Source organism: Equus quagga, chromosome 9 (genome assembly GCF_021613505.1).
Source record: "Equus quagga isolate Etosha38 chromosome 9, UCLA_HA_Equagga_1.0, whole genome shotgun sequence".
Classification (NCBI taxonomy): Eukaryota; Metazoa; Chordata; class Mammalia; order Perissodactyla; family Equidae; genus Equus; species Equus quagga.
Window position 1 is genome coordinate 8,520,599 of NC_060275.1, and position 18,981 is coordinate 8,539,579.

At 36.3% G+C, this 18,981-nt stretch overlaps 1 protein-coding gene across 1 annotated transcript in view; it reads left to right on the forward strand.

Annotated features, from left to right (window-relative positions):
• RTTN (rotatin) overlaps positions 1 to 18,981 on the forward strand; it is a 150,675-nt gene that overhangs the window by 88,846 nt on the left and 42,848 nt on the right. Inside the window, exons 33-34 of the mRNA XM_046671888.1 lie at positions 1,343 to 1,532; positions 2,997 to 3,088. Coding sequence (XP_046527844.1) covers positions 1,343 to 1,532; positions 2,997 to 3,088 — 282 coding nt within the window. The remainder of the gene's footprint in view (positions 1 to 1,342; positions 1,533 to 2,996; positions 3,089 to 18,981) is intronic.

Sequence of the window (18,981 nt, forward strand, 5' to 3'; positions counted from 1 at the left end):
TATAGTGATAATATCCTTAAAAAGAAATGTTAATGGAAATCTTATTAATGTAATTACACCTTTAACTTTTTTTTTATTGAGGTCATAATAGTTTACAACATTGTGAAATTTCAGTTGTACCTTATTATTTGTTTGTCACCATATAAGTGCTCCCCTTCACCCTTTGTGCCCACCCCCTATCCCCCGTCCCTCTGGTAACCACTGACCTCTTCTCTTTGTCCATGTGTTTGTTTATCTTCCACATATGAGTGAAATCATTTGCTGTTTGTCTTTTTCTGTCTGGCTTGTTTCGCTTAACATAATACTCTCAAGGTCCGTCCATGTTGTTGAGAATGGTTCGATTTTGTCTTTAATTACGCCTTTAACTTTTGAATTACATTATCTTCTAGTAAGTTTTATCTGCTAGGAAGTTGTAGTGTCCATCTTTCCTTGCTGATGAGGAGGGGTGAGAAGAGGGACACATACCCAAGTCTCATAGGTAATGATAAGCTGTGAATAAGTTTTGACCACACTTTTCCTCTCGGCACTTAGATTGCTATTTTTTATCTTTTATCTTTCTCTTATGGTCTGTTTTAATAGTCTTAACTTTATTGATTATCATTTTCCAAAAAATAGAAATATTTATAAGCTAATGGTGGGATTATTTGCAAACTTTAACCAATTCTGATTGCTCGATTTTTGCCATTGGATATTCCAGGAAAAGTAGTGAATGCCACTGTGAAAAATTATTTGAAGAAAAGTGCAAAGAGATTAAAATCGTGTAATGACAGATTCTTCTCAGCCTTCTCGTGGAAGTGTGTGTGTATTTGTGTGTGTGTGCGCATTTCCCTTGGCAGGGTTAATTCACTGAGAAGTGATGTAACAAACACATTTTACTATGGATATCGACGAGCCTTTTCATTTTATCTGGCATATTGATAGGTACAAAAAATAATTTAGAGCATAATTATTAGACCACATTATTTCGGATATTTTAATACTTATTGTTCTGTATAGGTTGAAAAATGCAGCTTTTATTGTGTTTGTGGCTCAGGTATATAATTATTTGGTTAAAGCTATACTATTCCACAGAAACATGTTAAACTACATGGCCCCTCAAGGGATAGAATAGATCTGCCTTCTGCTCTCAGGATTTGTAGGCAGCAAAGACCTGGAGTACTCTGAAATAATGTGCACTCAGTCAGGCTGCTGGAAGTGGAGAAGGACGGAGGCAGGTGAAAGGAGCATGGTAGCATCTGGGGCCCGTTTGATTCCTTGACGGGACTGTGGGGACTCAGTGGGTCTTTTTGAAGAAATTATGTGGTAAATCAGTCTCTCTTTTTCTCTTTCTCTTTTCCTACAGGGCCCCTGTGTCCACGATGAGGACTCTGGCCTATCACTCATAGGAAAGCCCGCCCTTCAGGCTCTTTTATATCACTGCCATTTTTATGAACATTTGAATCAAATGGTAAAACATTGTTACCTGGGGCGGTATACGTTTGATGTGAATTGTTCTGCTCTTGTTGGAACTTCAGAAGGCAGTGATTTAAATGGTAAGTATTATGTATTTATATTTTTACTTTTACAAAATGTAACTTTTAAAAAACTGTTAAAAACCTTATGTGTTTGTTACAAAATATTTGAAAAACAATGAAAATGCAGAGGAAAAAATTCATCTCTAGTCCGACTTCCTGGAGATTACTTTTATGATATGGTGTATTGTCCTCCTGTCTTCTTTCTCGGTGTCGCTTTTGTTTGTTTTACATAATTGTGTTCATATTTTATGTACATTTTTCTGTTCCCTCCTCTCACTAAACATTACCTAAGCATTTTTCTATGTTATAAATTCTTCATGGAAACCATTTTTGAGATCTTATTAATGTTTTATAAGTTATTTCATGTCCTTCAGTAAAGTTTTATAATTTTTTTCTCTATTAATGTCTTCAACTTTTTGGAAGGTTCTTGCTAGGCAGTCAAAAATGAGACCTTCTCCTACTAAATTTTCTAATTTATTTTGCTAATGTATTGAAAAGCTATTTGTTCTTTTTTTGAAAAGCTATTCGTTTTTGATATGTTACACATTTATCAAAATATTGTGCTGTAGCCTTGTTATTTCTCTTTATTTGTAGATTCTCTTAGATTTCCTAAGTACAAGATCTTAGCACATATAAATAGTAATATGTCTCATAATAATAAATAATGTAAGAATAAAAACAAATTGTATTTTTAAAGTAATTTTTTAAATAATTTTAAAAAATCTTGACATACATTCACACTTACAGAAAAGGTGCAAAAATAGTACAAAGAATTCTCAAATGTTTACATTTTACTTTATTTGCCCCTATACTATGTGTATGTAAATGTATATATGTCTGTAAGTCAAATTTATTTATATGTGTGTATATGTGTATATATATGTTTTTCTGAGTCGTTTAAGAGTAAATTGCAGACATGAAGTTTCTTTGCCCCCAAATACTTAAGTGTGAATTTCTAATTCACTTTTCTGCTTACTTCTTGGAGGAATTAAGAGGAAAATGACATTTGGTGACATTTTTGAACATTCTATATAAATGTCCCTATTAGGAAATTGACTCATTTAATTGTTTAGATTTCTCTGGATTAGTCAAAGCATGGCCCTTAAACCAATAACATTAACATCTTCTGTGAGCTTGTTAAAAATACAAATTTACAGCTCCCACGTTGATTTGGGGAATGGAATTTCTGGGTATAGGACCAAGGAAACTGCTTTAACAAGCTGTTTATGATTCTTATGCACATTAAAGTTTGGGAGCTGGTGCTCCTGATAAATTGTGTTAGGTTAAGCTAAAACACAATCAACTAGATTTTAGTTATTAGATTTTTTGTGAAACAGGTTTATATATAAATTAGTTAAGAATAATAAAAATTAGGCAAACCTCTTTCCTTAGTTCTTGATTGGTTTTATGTAATGTATTCTTTATTTTAATTGTTACAGTACCCAGGACACTATTTATGTTGACAGTTTCTTGTTGTCACAGGTTTAGATGAGTCATTCAAGTTTTGGAGGGGTCCATCTAGGATGTCCAACCAAGATCGAGATCCAAGTTCTCTCTCCACCTCGGAAACAATGGTACTTCCAAAGAATGCATAAATGTTTCCTTTTGAATCTGAAAAAAAGTTGAATTTACATAGTGGAGAAAAGAATGTATACAAAGTATAAGATGATAATTATTGGCTGTGATTTATTTGAAGAGCTGTCTGGACAGAACTAGGGTCTGCCTTGCTCATATAGGTACACTGAATATCCTTTTAGATGAATTTTCAATCTATTTCATACCTTTTTTGATAGAACCAGAAATAGAAAAGTTTAAAAATGTTTATCAGTAGTCTGAAATACCTGAAATTTATGTCTGCCTATCTGCCTGCCTTTTTCTTTTCATTCGTAAGTTGCTTTGTTCTAAAATTTTGAGACACTAGTATTTCTAGATAATGACTATAACTAGGTTTCAGTTGTTTTACAAGCATACAAAATCATTTATTCTCAACTAGAAAACATTCCGTTAAAGTAAGAATTCTTGGAGCAATTACTGTGTTGTAGAACCTGTTAGGAAGGCAAAGGCTTGGCCCCCTTGCTTCCAGGAGCAAAAATAATGAGACTAATAATTATACAGGCATTAATAAGATTCACCTCCTCTGGTGTCTCAAGACACTGGTACTTTTTGCTGTAGTTTTAAGACTCTTTTTTTTGTTGTTGAATTCAGAAGAGTTTGTGTTTAGTGCTAAATTGAACCTTTATTTGGAAAAGCAGAATAATTACCCCAGATCCACTAGATGTCATGCTTTCCTTTCCAAGGTAGAAATAGTATGTATCTTTCTCTCAAGAAGAGAAATAGTGATATGATTAAATACAAAAAGAAGTTGTATTAATTGGTTATTTAGTTCATGCATTAATATGTGCTTAAAAGTAATTTTTCTTGGGTTACTCTGTTTCTTAAAAGGGCTAAAGACTAACCTTGAAATATTAATACATTTTTAGTTCTTTGCTTATTAGTAGGTATTCAGTAAATAGTAATGGTCTAATAACTTTATCTTAGCTACTTTATAAATATCTAGTTGTGTTTATCCAAGAAGACTTAAGTGCCAAAAGCCAAAGCAGATCAAACTTTTGCGTTTCTCTGTTCTATAATGACATATAAATCTTACAGGTTAGGATACTAAATTTTCCAAGAAAAACTTTGGAAATACGTTACTTATTGTGATTATTATTAAAATAGAAACACCTCTAGTAATGTGAAAGTCTTTAACTTGTTTGTGTTTGAATGTCACATAGTGTTTTAAAAATATATACCAATGAAATCTGTTTTTTCTTTTTTTAAGAATTCTTATATGTAGTCCTATGTAAGATGTTTTTTCACGTAGTTTCTCAAAAGGCTAGTATTATCTGTTGGAATTTTTACAGTTAACTCTTTTCTTCCTTTTTTTTGGATCCCAAACAAAAGAATTTTGGTGCCTTTTACTCACTGAACTGGTGACTTTTATTCACAAAAATAGTCTAATTGCCCCAATTCTACTGTCATGTTTTCCTTATCATGCCAGAGACACTGTGTATCTTTGTCCCAATAGGAGAGAAGTCTGGAGAGTTTATTCATTATACCGATTTTACTTTAAACTCAAGCTGTCAACACCCGGACCAGCTAATGCTTTCTCACGTATAAGAAAATGTTGAAGTTACAAATTGAGATGTCACCTTAGTGGATGTAAATCTTGCTAATAAGCTTATCTGGTTATTTATATTATTATTTTGTGTATCTCCCAGATAGGAGAAAAGATGCAATTTCTTTATTGGTGTGTTTGTTTTTACATTTTGTCTTTCTAAGGAAAGGGCTATCTTTTGATTTGGGTCATGTCATCCATTATGCTGTTGCTGGGTCAATATTTACTCTGTACTGTTAATGCCACATTAGGGACTTTAATGGTATTATCTAATGAACATTAGCTCTGTTGTTTGGCAAGCTTTGTAAGGATTGGGACTTGTGTGTTTTGTAAATACAGATAAGGAGTGTCATTGTCACCTTAGGGACATTGCCCTTGTGAATAAATGCCTTTTCAGAGATGGCTTTTCCTCCTGCCCCAGGGAAGGAGAAGTGTAGGGGGGATCAGGCATTAGTCCTTTCTCCTTCTAGAGTCATGTTTCTGCTTGTCAGAAATATTCAAGCTAGATAGGTGTTTGTGCCTAGTAAATACCAGTGTGCAGCAACAACTTTATGACCAAATTTTGGTCTTTTCTGCCACTCTTGAGGAGAATTATGTCTATTTTTTCAATCTATTTTATCAGTTGTCAAAATAAAGGAAATGTGCTTCCTTTCCTTTTGAGCTTTTCTTTGTGATATATGTGATTCTTTAAAACTTTCTGGAGCACTAATTTAAAGAAAACTGATTTTACTCTGTTTGTTTAAACATTTAGAGAAATTTTACTCATGTGTCTCCATAGTCTTAAAAAAACTGAAAATCATTCTTACTATCGTTGTTTTACAAAGGAAGAGGTTAAGGCATGGAATGAATAAGCGTCTTGTTCAAGGTTCCAGCGCTGGTAACTGGTAGAGCGTTCAAATCCAGAAGTACGTTTGGCTCTAGAGCCCAAGTTGTTGGCCATCTGTTGTAGTCCTCACTACAAAGCCAGAAGTGATTGGTGCCACAATAGATGTTATAGTCAGGGTGTATAGAGGTTACACTAGAAGGAATGATGAAATCGGAAGTGGTTTTATGTAAGAAGTACCCATTGATATGGGCTTTAAAGGATTAATCCCTTCTCCGTTAATTTGTATGCACACATTTGCAAGGAGCTGAGAAGATATTCAGATATGTTTTAGGATTTAGTACCCACTTACGAGCGTTGAAAGTCCAGTTGAGAACATAGACGTAATTAGAAAATAGCAGAATACCGAGTTGTATTGTGCTGAAAGCACTAGATATTCAGAGAATGCATGGGGCTGTTTGGAGTGTGGGAGGAAGGCTGAAGTTTGGTCACCAGTGTAACCAGATAGGAGTCAGCCAAGAGAGCTGAGTCTGCTTTTGGATTTGAAGAGGTAAGATGTAATAGCTATAAAGATAGTTCAGCAGAGTAAAATGGCATGAAACGTTACAATTGACATTAGAGAAATATGTGTTGATATTTCTTCGTTGGCAGTTAAAAGGTATTTTAGAGAATGAAGAGTAGACGAAGAGCGGTTAAAGCATGGACAGGTCTCAGGGGCTTATTTAGAAGAAAAATACTTCAGACCTGGGGATAGTAATGGGGCATTACATACCTCCAGTGTGGTGATCCCAGGAAAACCTGGGGAGTTGGCAGTGTGCATGATGGTGGGGGGGAGAGAGAGACAGTGATATACTTTGTTTAAATAAACTTTTACCTGTGGGTTACCTGGAATCTAAGAACCTGTATATTTTAGTTAGAAGGAAACTACAAGTGACATTCTGTTCCTAAGTATTGGAAACGTGGGCCTCTGGGCTATAGTACAACAAAAATGAATGCTTCTTTTTTTTGGTATAAAAATTTAATATTGATTCTATTAATAAAACTTAGACATTGATGGTTTGTAATACCTTGATATTAGTTTTTTTCTAATATAATTTCTCATACATGATGTTAGAGTGAATACAATGACAGGTAAAAATAGAATATTATTCTATTCTATGTGCATAATGTGTACTATTTTTTTTTTTTTTTGAGAAAGGTTGGCTCTAAGTTAACATCTGCCGCCAATCCTCCCCTTTTTGCTGAGGAAGACTGGCCCTGAGCTAACATCTATGCCCATCTTCCTCTACTTTATATATAGGATGCCTGCCACAGCATAGCTTGACAAGTGGTGTGTAGGTTCCCACCCAGGATCCAAATTGGAATGTGCGAACTTAACTGCTGTGCCATGGGGCCAGCACCCATAATGTGTACTATTTTTATAAGTCATTATTCTTTTAAATATTATTAGAGCAAATAATTTTTATTTTTTCTGTACTTTGTACTCACTTTGGTATGTTGGAAGTTTTCCGAAATAAGTCACTGTAGAGTTACAGCCATTGCTATCAAGTTCAAACATTTAAAGAAACTGGCAAAAACATTTTGAACTTGATTTCAGCAATTTTATGAAGTAGGTAACTATAACTCAAATAAGTTAAATAGGTTTGGGTCTTATGTTTGTACTAAAACACATTTTCTTAATTTTGGTAAAAAGTTGATTATTTTACGTAATAAGTTTTGATGTGTGGAGAGCGCCAACTTCTTTGCCTTTAGGGCTCAGATGACGACACCCCTAGTTTACTCTGTGCCGCTACCCATGTTAAGTGCTACAAATGGCTGAAGTTGTTAAATCCATACCATTTGAGCATTCTGCTCTTTTAAATGAAGAAACACTGACTTAGAGAATTTAAGTATTTGGCCTGAGGTCACAAAACTAATAGAGGATGGAACAGAACAAGCTCTAGGAAACTTGTTCTCTGAAGTCACACGCGGTACAACACAGGGGCCCCTGACTGTGTCCTGGTCTGTTGCATCCCTGTGTGAGGAAGTGATCTTAATGTTAGACAAGGAGCAGTCTTACAGCATCTTCCGCTCATTCCTTCAGTGGTATTTTTCTGAGTCTTCTTTTTTTATGTTGCACACAATCCATTCGAATCATGAATATATATAGTTGAAATGATTTAAATTTCTTCTTATAATTTGGTTAGAATTTAATGATTACAAATTGTGAAGCATGACGAAGCTTTTTGGGTCTTGGCCATGTCGAGAAAGGTATCATTTATAAAAATGAACAGATGGAACCTAGAATCCCTTAGAAACTTTTTATACCTTATATTTTGCCATGTTTTAAAAATGTGAGTTGATTTGTACCCTTTTTCATACCACAAATCCTCATTTTCTTCCTGTGTTCTCTTAATTTTTTAAAAATCAAATAACCTTTTTTGATACCAAGACTGCTTTTGATGAAAGAGGATAGAAAGTACTATAAAATTGTTTTTTTTTCATTGAGGTAGCATTAGTTTACAACACTATATGGATTTCAGGGGTACATCATTGTATCTCAACTTCTGTATACATTGCATCATGTTCACCACCAAAAGTCTAGTTTTCATCCATCACCGTACGACTGACCCCCTTTACCCCTTTCGACCTCCCCTTACTCTTTTCCCCTCTGGAAGCCACCATCTATTCTCTTTTTCTGTGTTTGTTGTTGTTGTTTATATTCCAAATGAGTAAAATCATATGCTATTTGTCTTTCTGTCTGACTTATTTCGCTTGGCATAACACGCTCAAGGTCCAGCCATGTTGTTGCAAATGGGAGGTTTCTTCTTTTTTTCTTGATGACTGAGTAGTATTCCATTGTGTGTGTGTGTATCACGTTTTGTTTATTCATCCTTTTGTCAGTGGGTGCTTAGTTTGTTTCCAAGTCCTGGCTATTGTAAATAATGCTACAATGGACACAGGGGTGCATATATCTTTTCAAGTTAGTATTTTCGTATTATTTGGATAAATACACAGCAGTGGAATAGCTAGATCACGTGGTAGTTCAAAGTCTTAATTTTTTGAGGAATCTCCATACTGTTTTCCATAGTGTTTGTACCAGTTTACATTCCCAGCAGCAGTGCACAAGGGTTCCCATTTCTCCGCATCCTCTCCAACACTTATTATTTCTTTGAACAAGCCTCTCCTCCTTTCTCCCTCCCTTATCCCTCTGGCATACTTATAATCCTTATATTACTTTTCCTAATTAAGTCAGATATTTCTCAAAGGATTTCATCATTGTTTTAAAATCTTAGTTCTCTCTTCCTTGACCTGAAGCATTTCTAGAGTTCTGTCTGTGAGGTCACTCATTCTCTACGCTGTAAGTCTACTCTATTTTTTATGCTTTTTACATTATTTTTTATCTCATTAATTGTCTTCTTCATATCCAGAATTTCTGTTTGGTTTCTTTTTGGAGCTTCAGTCTCTTTGGTGAAGTATTCCTTCTGTCCATTAATTTTATTCCTGAGCTCACTGAACTGCCTTTCTGAGTTTTGTAACGCGTTGAGTTTCTTTATGATAGCTATTTTGCATTCTCTGTCAGTTAGATTGTAGTCTTCTGTGACTTCAGGTTTGAATTCAGGAGACTTGTCGTTTTCCTTCTGTTCTGAAGTGTTAATGTGGTACTTCATGGTGTTTAATGAATTGATCCTCTACCAATGCATCTGTGGCAGTAATCACCTTTTCCTGTTTGGGTACAGCTATGGTTACTTTGGTCCTGGTCACCTGGATCTTGTGTTCCTCCACTGGCTCTCTGTGGGCTTGGATGCTGCTGTCCCATGCGCCACCTGTGTGGCTGTTCTTGGGTTGTCTTGGGGTGCTGGTTGCACTGCTGGCAGGGGTGCTGGGTTCACAGGTATCACTGTCACTAGTGGTGGCCTGGGGACCCGGAGACTTGTATACAGCCCCTCTGCTACTGATAGAGCTGGTGTTAGGGTTGCCCCCACTGGGTGCTGGGTCACGAGTTCTGCTGTGGTTCCTGTTGCTTCTGGTCACAGATTCCCCATGCCACCGTTTTGGGGCCCAGGGGCTGTTTTTTTCTGTTCCCGTGCTGTCTGATCATAATTATGCTAGTCAGCCACTCTGTGTTCATGTGGGCTGAGTTGCAGCCACTCAGTGAGGCACCTCTGTACAGGCTGGGCTGCCACACTCAGCAGGCAAGTCATACTTGTGTGGGTGGAGCTGCTGCCTGGCACTGTGCCTTCATGCAGGCTGCGCCGCTGCCACTCAGCAGGGAGTGTTCACACAGGCGGGACCACCGCAGCCCTGGTACAAGGCTTGTTATTTCTTGTCTTTTTAATAATAGCCATTCTGATGGGCATGAGGTGATATCTCATTGTGGTTTTGATTTGCATTTCCCTAATAATTAATGATGTTGAACATCTTCTCATGTGCCTATTGGCCATCTCTCTGTATACTCTTTGGAAAAATATCTGTTCAGATCCTCTGTATATTTTTTAACTGGGTGGTTTGTGTTTTTGTTGTTGGGTTGTATGAGTTCTTTCTATATTTTGAATATTAACCCCTTTCATATGTACAATTTTCAAATATCTTTTCCCAATCAGTAGATTGTCTTTTCCTTTTGTCAATGGATTTCTTTGATGTACAGAAGCTTTTTAGTTTAATGTAGTCCCACTTGTTTGTTTTTGTTTTGCTTCCCTTGTCTGAGGAGGCATATTCAAGAACATACTGCTAAGACTGATGTCAAAGGGAACACTACCTATGTTTTCTTCTAGGAGTTTTATGGTTTCAGATCTTCCATTCAAGTCATTAATCCCTTTTGAGTTAATTTTTGTGTGTGGTATAAGATAGTGGTCTGGTTTCATTCTTTCACATGTGGTTGCCCAGTTTTCCCAGCACCATTTATTGAAGAGACTTTCCTTTCTCCATTGTACATTCTTGGCTCCTTTGTTGAAAATTAGCTGTCCATATAGGTATGGATTTATTTCTGGGCTCTACAGTCTGTTCCATTGATCTGTGTGTCTTTTTTTCTTCCAGGACCACATTATTTTAATTACTGTAGCTTTGTAGTATACTTTGAAATCAAGGAGTGTGATAATACCCCCAGTTTTGATCATTTTTCTCAGGATTGCTTTGTTATTCCATATAAATTTTAGGATTCTTTGTTCTATTTCTGTGAAAAATGTTGTTGGGATTTTGATAGGGATTGCATTGAATCTATAGATAGCTTTAGGTAATATGGACATTTTTACTATGTTATTTCTTCCAATCAATGAGCACAGAGTATCTTTCCATTTCTTTCTGTATTCTTCGATTTCTTGCAACAGTGTCTTATAGTTTTCAGTGCACAGCTCTTTCACCTCCTTGGTTAAATTTATTCCTAGGTATTATATTCTTTTTCTTGCCATTGTAAATGAGAGTGTTTTCTTGATTTCTCTTTCTTCTAGTTCATTTTTAGTGTATAGAAATGCAACTGATTTTTGTATGTTGATTTTGTACCCTGCAACTTTACTGTATTCATTTATTTCTTAGGTTTTTCGTGGATTCTTTAGGATTTTCTCTATATAAAATTATGTCATCTGCAATTAGTGACAATACTCTTCCTTTCCAATTTGTATACCTTTTATTTAGTTTTCTTGCCTAATTGCTCTGGCTAGGACTTTCCATACTATGTTGAATAAGAGTGGCGAGAGTGGGCATGCTTGTTCCTGTTCTTAGAGGGATAGCTTTCAGTCTTTCACTGTTGAGTATAATATTGACTGTGATTTTGTCATGTATGGCGTTTATTATCTTGAGGTCCTTTCCTTCTATACCCATTTTATTGAGAGTTTTTGTCATAAATGGATACTGGCTCTTGTCAAATAGTTTCTGTGCATTTATTGAGATAGTCATATGATTTTTATTATTCACATTGTTAATGTGGTGTATCATATTGATTGATTTGCAAATGTTGAACCATCCTTGCATCCCTGGAATAAATCCCACTTGATCATGGTGTATGATTGTTTCAATGTATTGTTGTATTTAATTTGCTGATATTTTGTTGAGGATTTTTGCCTCTATATTATCAGTAGTGTTGGCTTGTAATTTTCTTTTTTTGTGGTATCCTTCTCTGGTTTTGGTATCAGGGTCATGTTGGCCTCATAAAATGAGTTAGGAAGCATCTCCTCCTCTTCAATTTTTTGGAAGAGTTTGAGAAGGATAGGTATTAAGTCTTTTTGAATGTTTGGTAGAATTAACCAGAGAAACTGTCTGATTGTGAACTCTTGTTTTTTGGGAGGTTTTTGATTGCTATTTCAATCTCCTTATTAGTTATCAGTCCATTCAGATTCTCCATTCTTCTTGATTCAGTTTTGGAAGGTTGTATGATTCTAAGAATTTATTCATTTCTTCTATGTTACCAGTTTGTTGGTGTATAGCTTTTCATAGTACTCTTTTGTAATCCTTTGTATTTTTGTGCTATTTGTTGTAATTTCTCCTCTTTGTTTTCTGTTTTTATTTGAACTTTCTCTCTTTTTTTCTTAGTGAGTGTAGCTAAACGTTTGTCAATTTTGTTTATCTTTTCAAAGAACCAGCTCTTAGTTTCATCGATCTTTTCTGTTGTCTTTTTAGTCTCTATTTTATTTCTGTTCTGATTTTTATCACTTCTTTTCTTCTACTGACTTTGGGCCTTATTTGTTGTTCTTTTTCTATTTCCTTTAGGTATAATGTTAGGTTTTTTTCTTTTGAGATTTTTCTTGTTGATAGTCTGTATTGCTATCAACTTCCCTCTTAGTACTGCTTTTACAGTATCCTGTAGGTTGTGATATGTCGTGTTTTCATTTTCATTTGTCTTCAGGTATTTTTTGATTTCTCCTTTGATTTCTTCATTGATCCAGTGGTTGTTCAGTAGCATGTTGTTTAGTCTCCACATATTTGTGACTTTTCCAGCTTCTTTTTTGTACTTGATTTGTAGTTTTATACCATTGTGATCAGAAAAGACGCTTGATGATTTCAATCTTTTTAATCTTAAATATGTGTTCTGTCCTTGAGACTATTTCATGTGCACTTGAGAAGAATGTGTATTCTGCTGCTTTTGGATGGAATGTTCTATATATATCTGTTAAGTCCATCTGGTCTAATGTTTCATTTAAGGCCAATGTTTCCTTGTTGGCTTTCTGTCTGTATGATCAATCCATTGATGTAAGTGGGGTGTTGAGGTCCCCGACTATTATTGTGTTGCTGTCAGTTTCGCCCTTTAGGTCTATTAATAATTGATTTAGATATTTAAGTGCTCCTATGTTAGGCACATATATTAATAAATGTTATGTTTTCTTGAATGGATTCTTCCCTTTATCGGTATATAATGTCCATTTTTGTCTCTTGTTATCTTTTCTGACTTGGAGACTACTTTGTCTGTTACAAGTATGACTACACCCATTTTCTTTTGGCTACCATTTGCTTGAAGTATCGTCTTCCATCCTTTCACTTTGAGCTTATGTTTGTCTTTAGGGCTGAGATGGGTCTCTTGGAGACAGCAGATTGTTGGGTCTTGGTTTTTAATCCATCCAGCCACTCTGTGTCTTTTGATTGGTGAGTTCAGTCCATTTACATTTAGGGTGATTATTGATATATGAGGACTTAATACTGCCATTTTATCTTTTGTTTTCTGGTTTCTCTATATTTCTGTTGCTTCTTTTTCATTGTGTTTCTGTCACCTATTTCATTTTGGTGGTTTTCTGTGACGTTTTTCTTAGTTTCCCCTTCTTTAAGGTTCATTTCTCTGGTCTCAGTCTTTGTTTTGTGGTTACCGTGAGGTTTGTATAAAAGGTCTCATAGATAAGATAATCCTTTCTCTGCTTTTACTATCTTATCTTCATTTGCCTGTACAAGTTCCATTCTTTTCCTCTCAGCCTTCTATGTTTTGTTGTCACATATTATCTCTTTTTATGTTGTAAGTTCATTACCAAATTGAAGTGGTTATAGTTATTTTTAATGTTTCCTTTCCCTTTAAGCTTTATGTTATAATTAAGTGTTTACCAACCTGTTCTGATACAGAGTTGCAATTTTCTGGTTTTGTCATCTTGCTCAAAGTCTTGTTTACCTTTGCCTTTTTGTTTCAGGTAGGAAAGCTCCTTTCAACATTTCTTGTAAGACAGATCTAGTTATGATGAACTCTCTTAGCTTTTGTTTCTATGGAAAATACTTTATTGCTCTTTCATATGTGAAGGATAACTTTGCTGGATAGAGTATTCTTCACTGACAGTTTTTATATCTCAAGATTTTGAATATATCATCCACTATCTCCTGGCCTGTAGAGTTTTTGCTGAGAAATTTACTGACAGCCTAATGGGGGTTCTCTTGTAGGTTATTGTTTTTTTTCCTCTGGCTGCCTTTAATATTCCATTTTTGTTGTTGACTTTTGACTGTTTTATTATCATGTGTCTTGGAGAAAGTCTTTTGCATCAAGATAATTGGATGTTCTGTTAGCTTCATGGATTTGTATATCCAGTTTCTTCCCCAGGTTTGGGAAGTTATAAGGTATTATTTCTTTAAATAAACTCTCTGCTCCCTTTTCTCTCTCTTCACCTTCTGGGATACCCATTATCCTTCTATTGCCCTTTCTAATGGAGTCAGATAATTCTTGTAGAATTTCTACCTTTTAAAAAAATCTTATTTCTCTATCCTCTTATACCTGCATCATTTCTGGATTTCTATCTTTAAGCTCTCTCATTCTGTCTTCCATATGGTCTGATTTATTTCCAATGCTTTCTAATGTGTTCTTCGTCTCATTTATTTTCTTCAGCTCCAAAATTTGTTTTTATTTTTTTAGAATTTCAATCTCTTTGGTAAAATAATCTTTCTGTTCATTAATTTTATTCCTTAGGTCATTGAACTGTCTTTCTGAGTTTTCTTGTAGCTTGTTGAGTTTCTTCATGGCAGCTGTTTTGAATTCTTTATTAGCTAGATCACAATCTTTCATGATTTTATGTTTGGTTTCTGGAGAGTTGTTATTTTCTTTTTGCAATGTTGCATTATCATGGCTTTTTGTGGTGGTTAATGAATTATTCCTCTGCTGGTGTATTTGTCATAGTGAACACTTTTCTTATTTAGGTATAGCTTTTTTTGTTTTGATTTGAACTGTTTAGCTAGTTGGAGATTAGAGGTTTTGCTTTTGTTTTTCAGTAGGTGGCGCCATACACTAGTTTTTCATTTCTCTTACCTGAGCTGCCTCAGGCTGTATTTGAGGGTCAGCTTTTCCACCCTCCACCACCTTTATTAGAGGTGTTACTGGTACTCTTGTCATTGCTGCCTGCACTTTTGGTGGTCACTGATGCCTTGCTGTTGCTGGTGTTGCTGCGGTCACTGGCTTTGCTGCCAAGGGTACAGGGACCACTGATGCCTTCAGCATGTGTGGGGTCATCTGTGTTGGAAGCTCCGCTGCGGTGTGGGGGAACAGGAGGGTGGGCAGGGAACTGGGTTCATGGGGTACTGCCTCCACTGTTGTTTATTTCCCTGTGGTCACAGGTGCCACTGCCATTGGGAGGCTGGAGTTGTGTGCATGTCTCCACTACTGCTAATAGGCTCTGAGCTACAGCCAGGGCCTGGGGATCACGGGGCTCCACCTTTGCTGCTGCTCTACTCTCTGTGGCTGCAGGTGCCACAATGGCTGCTAGGCTAGCGTTGCGTATGTGCACATCTCCACTGCTGCCCACCAGGTTCTTGGGTGAGGCAGCTGGCTCAGCCATCAAGGCCAGGGGCCATGATCCTGCACACTGCCTCTACTGTTCTCTCAGTTAACTCCTGTATGTGCTCCACTCCAGTCCACCCACCTTTGTATGTACCAGATTGCGGATCTCTTGACATCCTTGTGTGTTGGGCAGTGTAGCCTTTGTTGAGTTGCGGGTGTTTTGCTTGCTGTAGATTGAACGGGAGAGACAAAGAGATTATCTCACACTGCCATGATGATGACATCCCTATACATTGATTTTGACAAATATCCAAGTCCTAAATTAACTTTCAAAAAATTTTGAAGTATCTAGTGAACTCTTTTGTTTCTGTAAGGCAGGATACAAAGAAAACAGCTTTTGAATATTGATGTATTTTGTTTATGACAGAAATTGTTCTTTTTAAAACTCAAATCCTACTTTAATATGGTAAATGTCTTTGCTACTTTCTACTATTTCAAAGGGACTCTCAAATTATAATTGCTTATTTTATGATGAGGCATGATTTAGAAAGCTTCTTTAGTTATCTAATCTGTTTATAAACACGTTGTAGAAAAGGTTATCTTTTTTAGTTTTTATAAGAAAAATTTGAGTCTGCTTTAGGACAGTGGCTTTAAGTAGCATCATCCTATCTGCGTTAACAGGCTTTTATTGCCTTCTATAATACCAGTAAAGTGATAAGGCTAGAAGTGTAAATACTTCAAGTCAAGGAAAACTCAGTTTTATTTGTCTTATCAAGGGAATGTAAATTGAAAATCTTAGGATGTGTCATGTAGCAGTTGTGAAAGTGAGGGAAGTCTAGATTGTGATTTTCCACTGAGACCATTTTAATGAATAGGGCAAGTGATAGACACAAGAATTAGACGGACTCACTGTTACAACAGGACAACTCTGGCCTCTCACTTGGGGCTTCCTACTTACTGTGGGATAGAGAACAAATGAGAATGTGTATTCTCTGCTATGGTGGAAGGGAAGAGATGACTAAGCATGTTCAGTTTGCTTTTGAACTAAGCCAGTCCCAGCTCCTCTACCTGGGAGGGAGGCCAGAAGTCTTAGTGTGGTCGAAGTTCCTCCATGGAAACAAGGAGGAATGGAGAGAAAGAAGCATATCCTCTCAAATAGGGGTAACTAGTTCTCAGGCGGGTTGTCCAAGGACTTCCTCTGCCTTAAGTGGGTTTGTGCTGTCATGAATACAGTCCTGGACTGAGAATCCTAATTAAGAATCTGAACTTGGGTGCACCTGTTACTTATGGTCTTTATCTCTAAATGAGAACCTGACCTAGATCAGGCCTTTTCTACCTACAGCATTGTAGGCTCATGTGAACCTCCACTTGCCAGTAGCTAATACTTGAATTTCAAAATTGACTACTTGTTACTTGGATTTCAAGATGGCAAATATCATATTTAGTTATCAATGTGTGTTATTAAATATAATCAAGTAATGGGCCGACCCAGTGGCATAGTGGTTAACTTCGTGTGCTCTGCCTTGGTGGCCCAGGGTTTGCAGGTTCAGATCCTGGGTGTGGACCTACACACTACTCACCAAGCCATACTGTGGCAGTGTCCCACATACAAAACAGAGGAAGATTGGCACAGATGTTAGCTCAGGGACAATCTTCCTCACCCAAAAAAATATATAATCAAGTAAATAGCCATTGGAGATTATTTTCAAACAATCAAGAATTTGAGCTTAGAACTAGTGCAATTCAGTTTAATGTATTTTTTGTCTTTACTTATTAAAATAGTAATATGCTAATATAACAAATTTAAAAACATAGATAGGCTAGTAGAACCACAAATCACTCATAATCAATTTTTAAGATGCAATATTCTACTATATAAAGAAGTCCTTGTATTTTCTCAACCATATGGGTAAGTTATAATACAACTATTAGAGAGGTGCTTTCTATAATCATATTTTCTAAATTTCGTGTCCCTTCCTTGGACCATACTGAGGAAAATCACAAGTTTTATTAATGTCTTACCTTTGGTCACGAATCACAACTTTGCTTTCTTCTAATGAGCCTGGTATTTAGTGGGCCCTTAGGAACTTTCTTTTCCTGCACTTAATGCTATCTCTATTTTTTATTTATTTATTTATTTTTTTGAGGAAGGTTAGCCCTGAGCTAACATCTGCTGTCAATCCTCCTCTTTTTGCTGAGGAAGACTGGCCCTCAGCTAACATCCGTGCCCATCTTCTCTACTTTATATGTGGGACAACTGCCACAGCATAGCTTGGCAAGTGGTGTGTAGGTCCCCACCTGGGATCCGAACCGGTGAACCCCAGGCCACTGAAGCAGAATATGCAAACTTCACTGCTGTGCCGCTGGGCCAGCCCCAATGCTATCTCTGTTTTTGTCAGTAGTGAGGAATGCTTGAGTGTTTGTCAATTGAAAGAATATTTAGTGAAAAGATAAAGGATTCCAGCATCATTGTCCTCTTAAATTTTCCTATGCAACCAAAAGAGCTTGTGGCAGAAGCCACATGTATTAGTCAGCTTCTGCAGAGTTTGTGATATCAGTCCTAGTATGTGACTGTTGTCTTCACAGACTATAAAAGTTACCTGGATGTGTGTTGATGGGAACCTTTGTGCCAATCATAGGCAAATATAATTTAAAAAACCCCAATTTTAGGTTATTTTTTCCTAGTATCTGTATCCAATATTAAATAAAATAAAACATTTAATACACGTTTATTTGAGTGATTTATTTAGACTGAAATTTATCTAGTTTTACTTGCCAGATGACTTTGTACATAGCTTACTTACATTTTTTAGCTACAGGTTTCTATTATTTGTTATTGTGGTGTCGTACTTGAAGTAGTGAGAGATATTAAGGTCTTAAGTTGAAAGGGGGATTTTAAAAACCATATATTATTTTCATCTACCATTTTCTTCAAATTTGTATTCTCTTTACTATCAGAAACTGCAAATGAAAATAGCTTTGGTTTTTGCTTTCATTCTAGCCTGTCAAGTCTAAGGCACCTTACTTTAAGTGTTAGGATAAATTGGCAATCACTGTACAAATGCTGTGAGCTGTGTAGTATCCGAGTTTGAGGTAGGGTAGATGCATAAAGTCTATGGACAGCTCATGCTTATGCATGCACTGACACAATGCTTATCCAGTTATGGGAACTTCCTGCTACCTCAGAGAAGACGGTAAGAAAGAGTGATTTGACCTCTCCAGATAAGGTATTTTTCACATAGGAGGTGCCGAACACATCAGTTTGGGCTTTTTCAATTTTAGGAGTCCACAGTCTGCTCGTCTATAAACCTGTAGTGAAATTGTGTTTGCTTTCTACAAAATTTCTGTTATGTTTAATGTTTTAAAAAATGTTGTATTCTGAAACAGAGTGACAGCATATTGCCTGAGTTTTTAAAATAGTTCTTTTGCAATAAGGGGAGAGGTAGGGATACATCTTTTAATAATTCTAATTTTTTTTTTTTAAGATTCTCACCTGAGCTAATGTCTGTTGTGAATCTTCTTTTTTTTCCCTTCTTCTTCTTCTCCCCAAAGCCCCCCAGTACATAGTTGTATATTCTAGTTGTAAGTCCCCCTGGTTGTGCCATGTGGGATGCCGCCTCAGCGTGGCTTGATGAGCAGTGCCACATCCGTGCTCAGGATCTGAAACAGCAAAACCCTGGGCTGCTGAAGTGGAGTGCGCAAACTTAACCACTTGGCCACAGGGCCGGCCCCAACTTCTGCTAAGATTTTGATAGACACTATTAAAATTTGTGTGTGCCATTTGAAACTTTAAAAACCCTTTTCTTATGAATCAAGTAATGCAAAATATGTTAAGGCT